Consider the following 12,790-nt stretch of genomic DNA (forward strand, 5'->3'; position numbering starts at 1 on the left):
ATAAATAATTACATCTCACATTTTAATTAAAAAATTATAAAACGCATGTGCCTACTCGAGGTGTTTATGATCTAGCTGGAATGGACCAACATATATTTAAAAAAAAACACTTTTTCAAGCCAAAATATATTAAATAATAATTCTTATTAATACTTTTAAATGTTAATAATCACATTTAAATAAAAATATTGTTTATTATTTAATCCCTGCCTAGGTTATCATGTCTTTAATTCTAATTCAATTTGAACTTAACTTATATAATTCGAGTCATCAAAAAGTTTACTATTTTCTTACATACAAAAATTTCTAATGAAATAAATATGCACGAGAGAAATGATAATATACTCTCTCTTTTTTTTAGGGTAGGGGGCCGAGACACATGCTGGCTAATTATTATGCTGCTATGAGCATGCCACAGACAACAATTATTATATCAAACATTTTCAAAGACAAAATAAAAAATTTATCCAAGTAAAATATAAAAAAAAAATCTATATAATATATAGAATACAACACAACAGGGGTGTGCATGGTTTACCCCATAGTTTAAGGTTGCAAACTCTTTCTACCTACCTATATAGTGCACCCCTTAGCAAAGCAAGTGCCTCTATTGATTACTTACCCCTAATTCTATATAATATCTTTTAGTCATCAAATCTCTAAATTACTATACCTAAATCTAAAGTGAATTTTAACAAGGAATAAAAAAAAAAGAAAAAAAGATATATACTTTGCAAATAGCAAACTGTAACCCACAAATTTAGAACACCATAAAACTCTAAAAGTGAAAAAAAGGGGGTTCCATGTCCTTAAATATAGACTCATTTTATTTTTGGGTAATTTCTTTTTTCAAGGTATCTTTCTGTTGATTGTGAATGAGGAAAGAAGATGAAGTTTGGTGGTACTCGGGGGATTGACGAGGAAACTCCGATAACATTTGAACCACTTCCCTCATCGTCGGACGTTCAATGCTATTTTCTTGTACGCATAGCATTGCGATGAACAATAAGTGCATTGCTTCGTCTTTGGGCACTGTTGTTAGCCTTGGATCGACAATGTTAGTGACTTCAGCTATTCGACAATTCGTCACTAATTTAGTCCAATGTACGATATCTATGCCTTCACCAAATTCACCTACTGGTTTTCGACCTGTGATTAGTTCTAAAAGAACTACTCCAAAGCTATAAACATCACTTTTCTCATCCACTTTTAGTGTATATGCGTATTCTGCAACAAAAAAACAATAATATCATCATTGCAAAATAGAAAATAATTGTGAATCACAAAAAAAGGATGTCAACTTGCGCAGGAAAAGCACAATAGCAAAAAAATTAAAAAATAAAATAAAAGCAGCCAAAAGGGAAATTGTGGGCGGGAAGCAGCGAAGACAAAAAGCTTTACACGTAAGAGCAAGTTCATAAAAATAAATTTAAGGGTGAATTTGTTAGTAGTGTTCTAACTATTAGTATTTCTTTTTATCACCAAATTATAAAAAATTATAAAATAATTATTTAACTATTTAATTTTATATTTTTATCATCTAACTATTTTGTATTGTTCGATATTTCTATTTTTACGTTGAAATAACCAAAATAGACCAAATTAAATAGTCTATTCATAAGAAAAGAATTTTCTAATAGTGAAGTTAGTAATGATGTAATTTAGCCTGAATTTTAAAAGATATTCCATCTAAAAAAACAGTGGTGGGAGTGTAAATAGATAGACGTGCATGTCCGTTACCTTTCACGAAACTCAACGCCATGTAACGTTAGACGTCACAGTCTTCAGTTTTGTCGGACTGACCCCTTTTAGGCTCTCATTCTGAGATCATAGACTTCCTGGGCCCCAACCGATTCTGATTTTTTATTAATTTTTTAAATTTGTATATTACCCGTAAGATACTGTCTTTTATGCTTTGCATGTCCTTAAATCTAGAACAAATGACGGATGCTTTTGGTGCTGTCATTTTAGCATATAAGATCCTATGTTCAGCTGCTAATTGGATTAATCAGCTGTTTTTTTTTAGGTGGCGAAATGATTCATTCAACTAGGAATCACATGTCGCAATCACTAATCAAACCTCTGATTGATCTGATAAGAACAATCTAACGGCTGGGATTACTTCTAACATGGCCCACTAAATTTTGACAGTTTCATCATACATCAAGTTAACTAACTTAACTAACAAGAGACATGGTTAGAAGGCATTATTAATTAATTAACATACCAGGAGCAATGTAGCCGTAGGACCCTGCAATAGCTGACATACATTCCGACGCGCCGCCACCGACCAAGAATTTTGCTAATCCAAAATCGGCTACGTGTGCTTCGAAGCTGGAATTGAGCAGAATGTTGTTTGATTTAACGTCGCGATGAACGATTAACGGCGAACAATCGTGGTGAAGGTAACACAAGCCTTTAGCTGCTTCGGTTGCAATTTTGTACCTTAGGTTCCAGCCCAAAAATGCACCTTTTTTCCCATGTAATGCTTCTCCGAGACTCCCATTCCTCATGTATTCATAAACCAAGAGATTGGTTTCCTTGTTGGTGCAAAATGCTAGTAACCTGACGATGTTTCTATGCCTAATGTTTCCCAACGTCTGGATTTCGGCTCGAAAACCATGATCATGATTGCTAGTGCCCAAACCGAGGAGTTTTTTCACTGCAATTTCCATGCCATTCACCATTTTCCCGTGGTATACGATCCCTGCCCCTCCTCTTCCGATCACGTTACCGTCTTTAACACATTCGAGGATGTCGGAAACTGTGAAATCAAGCTTTTGGAACGCGGTCATCTTCCAAGAACTCGAACCGTTTTTCTTGAATGACTTGGCCTTCATTATAGCGGCAGTGGCGAATATTATAGAGCATATCAAAAGGCCTAGTGCAAAGAAAAGCTTGAAGTCTCCAGGGGCTTTTCTTGGGGTGCGTGTAATTGCAGTGAAATTGCAAGGATTGTTCAAGAGAGAACCACAGAGTTTAGGATTGCCTGCGAATGATGAAGCGTTAAAGACCGCGAATTGGCCGGATTCCGGCAGCTTCCCGGAGAAATCGTTGAACGAGAAGTCGATAACCGTAAGGCTTTTCATCCACCCAATGCTTCTAGGAATGGCTTGATTTAAAAGGTTCCTTGATACATTCAAGTAACTCAGGATATGCACATTGGAAATTTGAGGTGGAATTGAACCAGAAAGGTTGTTTTGACTCATATCAAGGTAAGTGAGATGGAAACAGTTTCCAATTTCGGGTGGAATGGTACCGGAAAGTGAATTTTTACTAAGATCAAGCTTGAGGACTTGCCTGAGTTCACCTATAGAAGGTGGTATTGAACCAGAAAATTGGTTTCCGCCAAGTAAAAGGATTTCAAGAGAAGAGAAATTGGAAAGTGATAATGGTAATGGACCAGACAAGAGATTGTTTGATAAATTAAGCTGTCCTAACTTAACAGGCTTGGAGGAACTATTACCATTTTCAGACAATGTCCCCGACAGGTAATTGCTCTGCAACTCAACTAAACTTAACTCAGGCAAGTAAATGAAGCCATTTGGAATGCTACCATTTAAGTAATTCTGCCCCAACCTTACTCTGCTGAGACTATAACATCTCCCTAGCCCTTGAGGAATATTTCCAAACAGGAAATTTTTCATCAAAACTAATATCATTAACTGATTCGAAGCACACAAGTCCAGTGGGATCGTACCGGTGAGCTTGTTCGACGACAAATCGAGCAACTGCAACTTCCCGTTTTGACCGAGATTCTTCGGTATAACACCGGTAAAGTTGTTCATCCAAAGCGCCAGAGTTTCTAAATAAGGCAACTCAGCTACATAATCTGGAATAGACCCGTGTAACTTGTTCATGAACAGATTGAAAAGCCTGAGCTGCTTAAGATTGACGAACTCCGACGGGATTTCTCCGGTGAGCGCATTGCGTGAAAGATCGAGATAAACCAGGCTTGTCAAGTTGCCTAATTGCTTCGGAATCGGACCAGACAGTTGATTGTTATGTAGATACAGTGCATCAAGCAACTGCAAGTTCCCCAGTTCATGAGGAATTGGGCCATCCAATTCACAGCTTGAAAGATCCACGGTAACTAAGTTAACCAAATTACCGAACTCCACAGGGATACCACCTTCGAAAACATTATAATACCCCAAGTAAAGCGCTTTCAAGTTTTTAAGATTGCCTAATTCACCAGGGATTGTACCACGAAGGTCATTTCCCGACAGTGAAAGATACTGTAATCCCACTAACGTGCCATAACTCGGTGGAATTTCGCCATAGAAATAGTTGCCAGCAAGATCCAAGTACCTGAGTTTCTTCAAAGCAAGAATCCCAACAGGGAGTACAGCAGTGAAATTGTTGTTATAAGCATCCAACACTTCCAAGTTAGCAATACTTTCATAGTTCCAATCCAGGTTACCATGAAACTGGTTGTTCGAAATGTTGAGGAACCGAAGGTTACTTAAGTTGCCGATCACAATTCTGCCGGTGAAGTTGTTTCCGGCAAGGGAGAGGTTAGTCAACCTATCCAGCTTTGAAATCTGCGGTGAAACAGAGCCACCCATGTTCATATCTGTCAAGTCCAATGAAACAACTCGTCCCTTGGAACACCCTATTCCGACCCAAGAAGAACATACCGAACTGAGGTCCGAAGAATTCCATGAACTTAAGAAAGGTTCAGGGAATTCAAATTCTTTTCTGAGTGTGACCAAGACATGAAAATCATTAATCAATGAAGTAGAAGAACAAGAAGAAAAGGTGATTAGAAGAGAGAATAATGTCAAAACAATGAGAGGGACCATGTTTTTTCCTTTGGGAATTTGTTTTCAAGAGGATGGGATTTGGAAGGACTTGAAGCAAAGACAAAGGGATTTAAGAGTTACAACAAGAAAAGATTTTCTAGGAAAAGAAGGAAAAGTGAAAGGAATCTGAGAAACTTCAAGTGTGTATAGGCTTGTGGAATCAATCATCTTGATAGAAAAGTCTTCATACACGAAGAAAGAAGCCGAGCTTCTCCTTTATTTGCTCCTCTCCCTCTTTTTTTCTTTTTTTTTTTCTTTTTAAGTTTATCTCCAAGAGGAAGAAAATAAACAGTACATTGAAGTTTTCTGCTAGTAATGACTAATGGTTTAGTTGCTCATGCTTTATCTATCTAAAGAAAAAGCTAAGCCTAATAGCAGCGAAGTGAGGAAAGTAAAAGTGTAGGGGAATGTTTTAAAACCACTGATTTTTAATTTCATTTTTCAGTCAAATAATAATTAAATAAATAATTTAAAAATTATAAATTAATTCAGTTGGATTAATCATCGATTTTTTTTATTAATTTTGAACCATTTATTTAAGTTTCAATTTAATTCTTTTATCTTGACTGAAGGATAAAAGGTAATGTTAAATATAACTCGCTAATAAAATTTGGATTTAATCTTTTAAAAAATTAAGAAATATAAGTTATTAACTCTGATAAAAAGATATCAGCAAGTTTTCAATTCAACTATCGTTGTAGTTTGACTCCAACAATATTGAGTAGTGGTTTTATTAAAAAATATGGTAATTTTTAAAAGTTTTTCTACTACATTTATTTTTGGTTGGTGTTAGATATTTATATTAAACTTTGATTAATCATAAAGTTGAGACGAATTGATGGCTAAAAAAGATAAACTCTTTCAATATTACTCACAAGATTTAAACTCAAAATTTTAATAAAAAAAAAAAAGCCATTCGATAACAAAAATTAAAAGTAGGGAATTATAGGGGAGGGCAAATAAAAGTAAAAGTGCTGCTCTCTTTATTTTATGTGACAAAAATACCCTTTTGCTTTAATCAAAGAATGTTCTTTATAGCTTTGAAGAAAGAGATGATGGAATTGCACTTTCAATCATATAAAAAATGGGAAAACAGTCCTGTTGCTTTTTCATCAATTGTGTTTTCTTACTGTTAGTATCTTTTGAATCTTTGGAGGGGTTCTTGCTTAGTTTTGACAGTAAACAAATTGTAAAATTCTCATCATATTTGCGCTGAAATATTCTTCTAAAAAAAATATATATCTGTGGATTGTAATGGTATTCATCTTGATATGAAATTCATGCCATTATGTCATTGTTAGATAAAGGGGTAAAAATAATATTTAAGATTCACTTAAGTGGAAGCCAAATCAAACAGATAAAATTCCATTAACAACAGTATGTCCAACTATAAAGAAAGTTGGGGGAGCACAAAAAAGCAAGATGATGCATGCATGGAGGTCTCATTAAAAAATAAAGGGTTTTTCGACATAAATATCAAAATTATGTTAACATGTTAAGGGTAAATTATACTGGTAGGTACGTTACTATTATGAAAAGTTACAAAATAGTCACTCCATTATTTGATCTTGTTTCTTTAGTCACCCGTAATTGGAAAAGAGTGATACGGTAACTTTTAAAGTTGACATAAAAATAAATTTAGCCTTTAGTTTTAATTTTTAAGAATTTAGCCCTTAATATTTACACATTATTTAATATTATCTTATTTTTTACATGAAAATATAATTTATTACACAATGTGTAGATTAGAGATAAAAGCAGAAATATATATATTTTTTTAAATTTTGTTTATTATTAAACCGGACGATGATCAAATGCATTGCTTTCCTTATATTTCAATGATAATTAATTCATTTTTTGTTATAGCTTGAGCTGAACGTCATTGACGAAGCAAATCAAAGCTTAAAAAATTAAGTTTTTAAAGTTGTTTCGACTTACAATTGAATTGAACTAATGAAATGTTTATTTTTATTTTGAAGCAATTGAATTACCTATTTTTTTTTCAAAAATTGGCTCGTTTTGTTCCTTGTTATTGCTTTTTTTTTCATTTAATAAACGCAAGGATATTATTGAAATAAGTCACAAAGAAAAACAAACTGCAAAAGGATAATATTAGACAATATATAGATGTTGAAGGTTCAATTTTGTATAATTAAAATTAAATTGACACGATGTATAAATATTAAGGGATAAAATTATTATTATGTCAATTTTAAAAATTATAACGTTAATTTTATTAACCATTTAATGGCTGGTGACCGAAAAAGAAAAAAAAATCAAATAATTACATTTTATAACTTTTCATAATCGGTCACTATAAAAGGAACTTATTAATAATTGGGTCACTATTAATGTAATTTACCCAAAATTTTAAGATTTCTTCACAGTCACTGGTTACTGTCATGACACACTGACAATGTCATAAGTCTCCTCAGCCTATAGATCAGAAATGGATTAAAAGTTGAAAAAAAAACCCAAAGCTTTCTTTTTTTGAGTATTTTCATGCAAAGTGTACATAAATGTATATACTAATGGTAACTTTGTATATAGCCATGGATTTTTAATCTTTGAGTTGGGAACATGTGCCTGCAAAAACAACAGAAGAGATTGAAGGAGTGAAAAAAGATGATGATTATTAATATATCATTACAAATGTTTGGTTGAATGATCAGTATATAATTATGTTGTATAGATAGGTTGCATAGAAGGAAGGAACCAGTGGAAGCTTTATTCCCGGAGATGGGACCAAGTCTCTCTGTTTAATGTGCAACATTTTGAGCTTTAATGGAAGACGGAATAGTCTTAAAGAGAGGGCTGAAAAAGAAAAGTAAAAGCGAAGGGGTATATGATCAGCTTTTTGATCTACCATTTCAAAAGAAAGGAAAAATCCTTGACACCCCCCCCCCTTGAAATAACATGGGAAAGAGTGCTCTTGTAATAACATGAGCTTCACTGCTCTTTTTTTTTTATAAATCTCTTTCATGTGGTCAATGTCATAAAATAGTGATTGGCTCCACTGTGAATAGGGCAAGCGATTCGAGCTTTTGAGGTGTCCCCTTATCTGTCTTACTGATGGGCAGGTATGGCCCCTTTGATGGGTCATTGTCCCTATGCCTTGGCTCTCTCTGAATGTTTTTGCATTTGTACTAACAGTAACATAGAGTGCCAGACTTCTCTCTGTTATAAGAATATTATCAAGTAAATGATTCAATTTAGTAGCAATTTAAATTTGTTTAATTCTTTTTAATAATTATTATCATTTAATAATAAAAGAAAAAATTTAACACAACAAAATAGGATTAAAGTATTATGGAGGTTTTTATATTAAAAGTTATATTGTATTGTGCTTCTTTTACTAAAAAATATTAAATTAGTCAATGTATATTAGATTAAAAAATAAATTGATCATTCTGTAAAAAAAAATTGGTACGTGTATCCTAAAAGGAGATACATTTGGCATGTTATATCTAACTGTTTGATTATTTGGTAAGTTTTTAATAGTAGAAGTTTTTAATAAAAAAGAACAACTTACACTTTGATCTAATGTAGAGGAGCTAATTTACCATTTTTAATTAACAAATTTCTCCACTTTTAGCGCAAAATTCTAATATGGAACGTGTATTAATATTCTGTATTCAAATGAAATGCCGAAACATGGGGCCATTATGATCAAAGTTTGCTGCATTTTCTGGGGAAAATCATTTACAGTTTTTTTTTACAAACTGATGCATTTGTACTCTTCTTTGTGAATGACTCTGTTCCAGTTTTTTCATTTTTAGAAAACATGACAATAGTTGACTTTTACATCACAATACTGTGGCAGAACTCGAACCAGGTTCCTTGTATTTCACTACAAGTTCTTGTTAAAGCTACTTTGACATGTTTACAGGTTTTGTTCATTTATTCTTGAGCTGTAGCATAATTGACATATAAGAAAGAATATATATTGTACTTTTATCTTCTTCAAGGATTCCAAAGTAGTCGTGTGAACATATATATATGATGTGAAATTTATGTCAATCTTCAAAATGATTATATTCATTATATAAGGAAAAAAAAGTAATTAACACCCAGAATTACATTCAAAATGATACTGTCGTCTACAAAGACAAAAACAGGAACCGTTTACTGGGCAAGAACTTGCTTGTTCCTGTATGTTAACATCTTTGTTTTTATTTTTTGTAATGGTCGTACGTCATATAAATGTTTCAAAGCAGTGCATGATGAAGGCAAGGGGGCGTGCAGGGAAAGAACCAGTGGAGGAAAAGGATAGTACATATAGATGATATCGATCCATGTCACATGGACCCATGTCCTTCATCAGCATGCATACATGGAGGGCAAGGCTTGGAAACATCTTTCCTGGTTTTCTACTGGTTTTTGATCCATTTTTCACTGGTGTGTTTTGATAAAGGCATAATGATGGACATGGAGTTATTGCAATGTGACAAGGAATTATTGGCGTTTGGTGGATCATGGAATTGAAAGATGTGATGCTTCTATATGTTAGTGGAAAGACATATATTATTGTATATATATAGGCTCTTAAATTCACATAATAATTTTTTAGTACAAGTTTTAGATGACTGTGATGAAAAGGATTATATATTATTTATATTCATTCCACTTAATATTACTTTTTTAATATAAAGAGAAATAATATCATTAATTAGTAGGTTAATGCTCCTTGAGTTCATTTCTTTCGCCAATATTCTTATTTAAGATAAAAATGAATATTAAATATTTTAATTTTTTATATAGTCAAGTTTAAATCATTTTAATTAATCCAGTCAACAAATCTACTACTTAAAAAGCTAGTTATTATTTTATGAGCAAGGAAAACAAATGAAGCCAAAATCAAATCGCACTCAATAGAAATCTTTGATTTTTCAAACTTCATTCCTTTTTATCATTAGCAAGGGAATGATTAAAGGTCAAATAAAATCTCTTCGATCATATATTTGTAAAAGAATATACTTTGATAGCTTGAGGTCAAAATTTCAATTATACATATCATAATTAGATCCCCACCACCGCAAAGTACCAGTTCAAGAACACAAAATGTACAAGCTAATAACAAAAATCACCACCGCCACCATCGCAAAGCATCAGTTCAAGAGCACAGAAACCAGTCCTTTCTAATTAGATCACCACCACCATTGCAAAGCACCAGTTCATGAGCACAAAAAGCCAATCATTTCTAATTATAATCCGGATTTTAAGTTGGTATCAACTTTAGAATATTCTTATTGAGTGATTAAATTATCAGAACTAGCATTTAACGCTTAAATTGACGGTTAAGATAATGAAAATATTTGATTAATACAATACTAATTTCTTTTAAGACTCAATCAGTACATGCCAAAGCTAATGGTGCAATTAACCTTAAAAATGATTAAGCAAAGTAGTCAAGCACTTGAACAATGCTTTGCATGGACATATAGAGATCAATTAAACAGTCAAATTTTCATGAGAAACAAAGATCAGATGCTAAAATAACAAAGATTTGGGAGATTAAGGTTAATAAAAGATGCATGCAAAGAACATGGAAGGCACTAGTAGGGGTAAGTAGCAAAGGGGCTATTGTCATATTTAAATATGAAATCAATATAGGGATGTAAAGAGCATTATTGTCCTTTGATTGGGGTGGTCACCAGCCTCCAATGACCAAGACTGACAGTCTAGGAGAGCCTCTTAGCAGTTTGGAGCTATCACGCCCCTTTGAACACCTTTACTCAAAAGATGCCAGCTGCTGGCTTTGCCTTGTATTTACTTAAAGGGCTAAAGGCAGTATCCCCCCTATATTATGGAACCGTTGGCAAAATTAAAGAAAAGAAAAGGAAAAAGGGAAAAGCTTGTATATAAAGCAAAGTTTGGTCTCAACTTTAATGGAAATCGTGCTCATAATAGACCATAGTCTCTTTATATTTGGGTGAATGTATCTTATAGTTCCCTCTATTATAGAGATTTGATCAATTTAGTCCCTATTCTATTAAAAAAAATCAAATAATCAACTCAGAATAGAGTTAACATTTATTTTTTTAAAAATTAACATTTATTATTTAACAAAGTTAATATTTTTAAAGTTCTTATGGTTCTGTAAATGAAATCTTTTCTTTAGAATTAAACTGCAATTGAAAAAAAAAATTTGCAAGACATTTTTTTATTAGAGGCAAAGTCAGAAAATTTTTTTAAGGGAGATTGAGATTAAGTTATATATTTTTATGAAAGTTAAAATACAATTTCACCCTTGTATTGGCATATATCTTGATAGTTTTCAAAAGGACTAAATTGAAATTTTAGTATTTTTGAAGGCCAAACTATAATTTTACCTTATATCAACTTAAGATTTTATAAAATTTGGAGGGACTAAAGCAATAATTTTCTATTTTGGTGGGTCCAGGCCCCTGTCTTCCCCTCCAATCACCCCTATTTTTTATACCATAAATATTAACCCTATTACAATTTAGATTTATTAGATTCATTTTAATACTACAAAGAATAATTTATCCATTTAATAATTGAGTGACTAACCTGATTTAGTCGCTAGAATACAGGGACCTCCCAATTACTTTTAACTGTATATATTTTCATAAACATTAACATTCATGGTTGAACAATTATTTCCAAAACTAAAAACCGAAACCCTAGTTCAAATCTTCATAATCTTTTGCCAAAACTTGAGGGTTTTTTTTTGTGTGTGTGCCGGGGGGGGATGGTTATAATATAAATTGTGCACAAACTAGCTATCAAATCAATCCTGGGGTGATAGAACTGATCAGCTATGAAAGCTGAAACAAGAAACTTTCACACTTTCCTATGGAGGCAACAATGACTAGTAGTTCTCAATGGATCAATTGCTAATAAAGAGATTGAATGATTTCTCTTTTATTGGGTTTTTTCCCTTTCTCTTTAACTGTTATGGACATGGCCATGGCCACTATAACTTTGGGGCTTCTTTTGAGTGTCCACAGCACTTGTGCTGTCCCGACAAGAATAGATAGAAAGTACTATAGCTCGAAATGTATTTTAATCTTTGTATTTTTTAAAATCAGCATGAAAAAACTAAGTAAATTGATATTTTTGTTATTGTTTAAAGATAAGTTGATAAAATTGTAAGATAAATTTATAGTTAAATGATGTGATTTTAATTTAAATATGATCTGATATATTTACTTAATTTATTTTAACTTAATCGATGAATAAAACATGAAATCAGTTTAAATTAAATTATTATGAAAATTTGTAAACATGTCAAATTATTTTTAAAAAAATTATTAATTTAAATTAACATCACATCATTTAATTAAACCCACCTTTCATTTACTTTTTTTTTTCAAAACATACAAAAATCTTTTTGCTAAAGTATATGTACCAAAATGCATTCCAAAGCACATCTACAATACTTTTATATATAAAAGTAACTTCTCTCTGCATTATTACTTTGGATGAATAGATACAAAATTTGTTAGATTCATTTTCTATACTATAATTTTTTATGGGAATTTTTTATTTTTCGGCATAATGCACACTTAAGTAGAGAATTCAAATTTGATTTCGAATGAAAATTTTGTTAAGAGAGACAACTATTCTATAATAAAATCGAAATAATATATATCTTAATTATACAAAATAATAAGGCAATATTATTTTCATGGTGGGAGTCTTTACTCTTCATAAGTTTGTCGTTAACTGTCTCAAACTACACTCGAAACTTCCGCAAATTCTGTGTCTTTTGTTTGATCTTAATATTTTTTTAATTATGAGTTTATTATATATCTTTTATTCTTATCAAACGAAATCTAGGTTTAAGATACTCTTTGCAGAAAGATCCAAGGCTGCATGCAAAAGTTAAACGTATACCTCAAAATCCATGCAAGGAACACGTAATACCCGTTTAAATAATTTCCCAATTTTGTCTTTTAACTCTTTAAACATTTGCTTTTAAAATCTAGTGATGCGCAAGTGACAAGCAAATAAAGTAG

The 12,790-nt window shown here is 32.1% G+C and overlaps 1 protein-coding gene across 1 annotated transcript; it reads right to left on the bottom strand.

Moving 5' to 3' along the window:
- Positions 1–479: 479 nt before the first annotated feature.
- Positions 480–5,189, bottom strand: LOC107908562 (leucine-rich repeat receptor-like serine/threonine-protein kinase BAM3). The gene is made up of 2 exons (XM_016835769.2): positions 2,228–5,189; positions 480–1,227 (listed from the first exon to the last, which is right to left on the bottom strand). The coding sequence occupies exons 1-2, from the start codon at positions 4,803–4,805 to the stop codon at positions 827–829; spliced, it is 2,979 nt and encodes a 992-aa protein (XP_016691258.2). The 5' UTR covers positions 4,806–5,189; the 3' UTR covers positions 480–826.
- Between the last annotated feature and the right edge of the window lie 7,601 nt (positions 5,190–12,790).

The sequence above is a fragment of the Gossypium hirsutum genome, chromosome D02 (assembly GCF_007990345.1).
Source record: "Gossypium hirsutum isolate 1008001.06 chromosome D02, Gossypium_hirsutum_v2.1, whole genome shotgun sequence".
Classification (NCBI taxonomy): Eukaryota; Viridiplantae; Streptophyta; class Magnoliopsida; order Malvales; family Malvaceae; genus Gossypium; species Gossypium hirsutum.

Coding starts and splice junctions, on each gene's coding strand:
- LOC107908562 (XM_016835769.2), bottom strand. CDS start 4,805: ATGGTCCCTCTCATTGTTTTGACATTATTCTCTCTTCTAATCACCTTT. Junction 1,228..2,227: donor CTACGGCTACATTGCTCCTG/GTATGTTAATTA, acceptor TTTTTGTTGCAG/AATACGCATATACACTAAAA.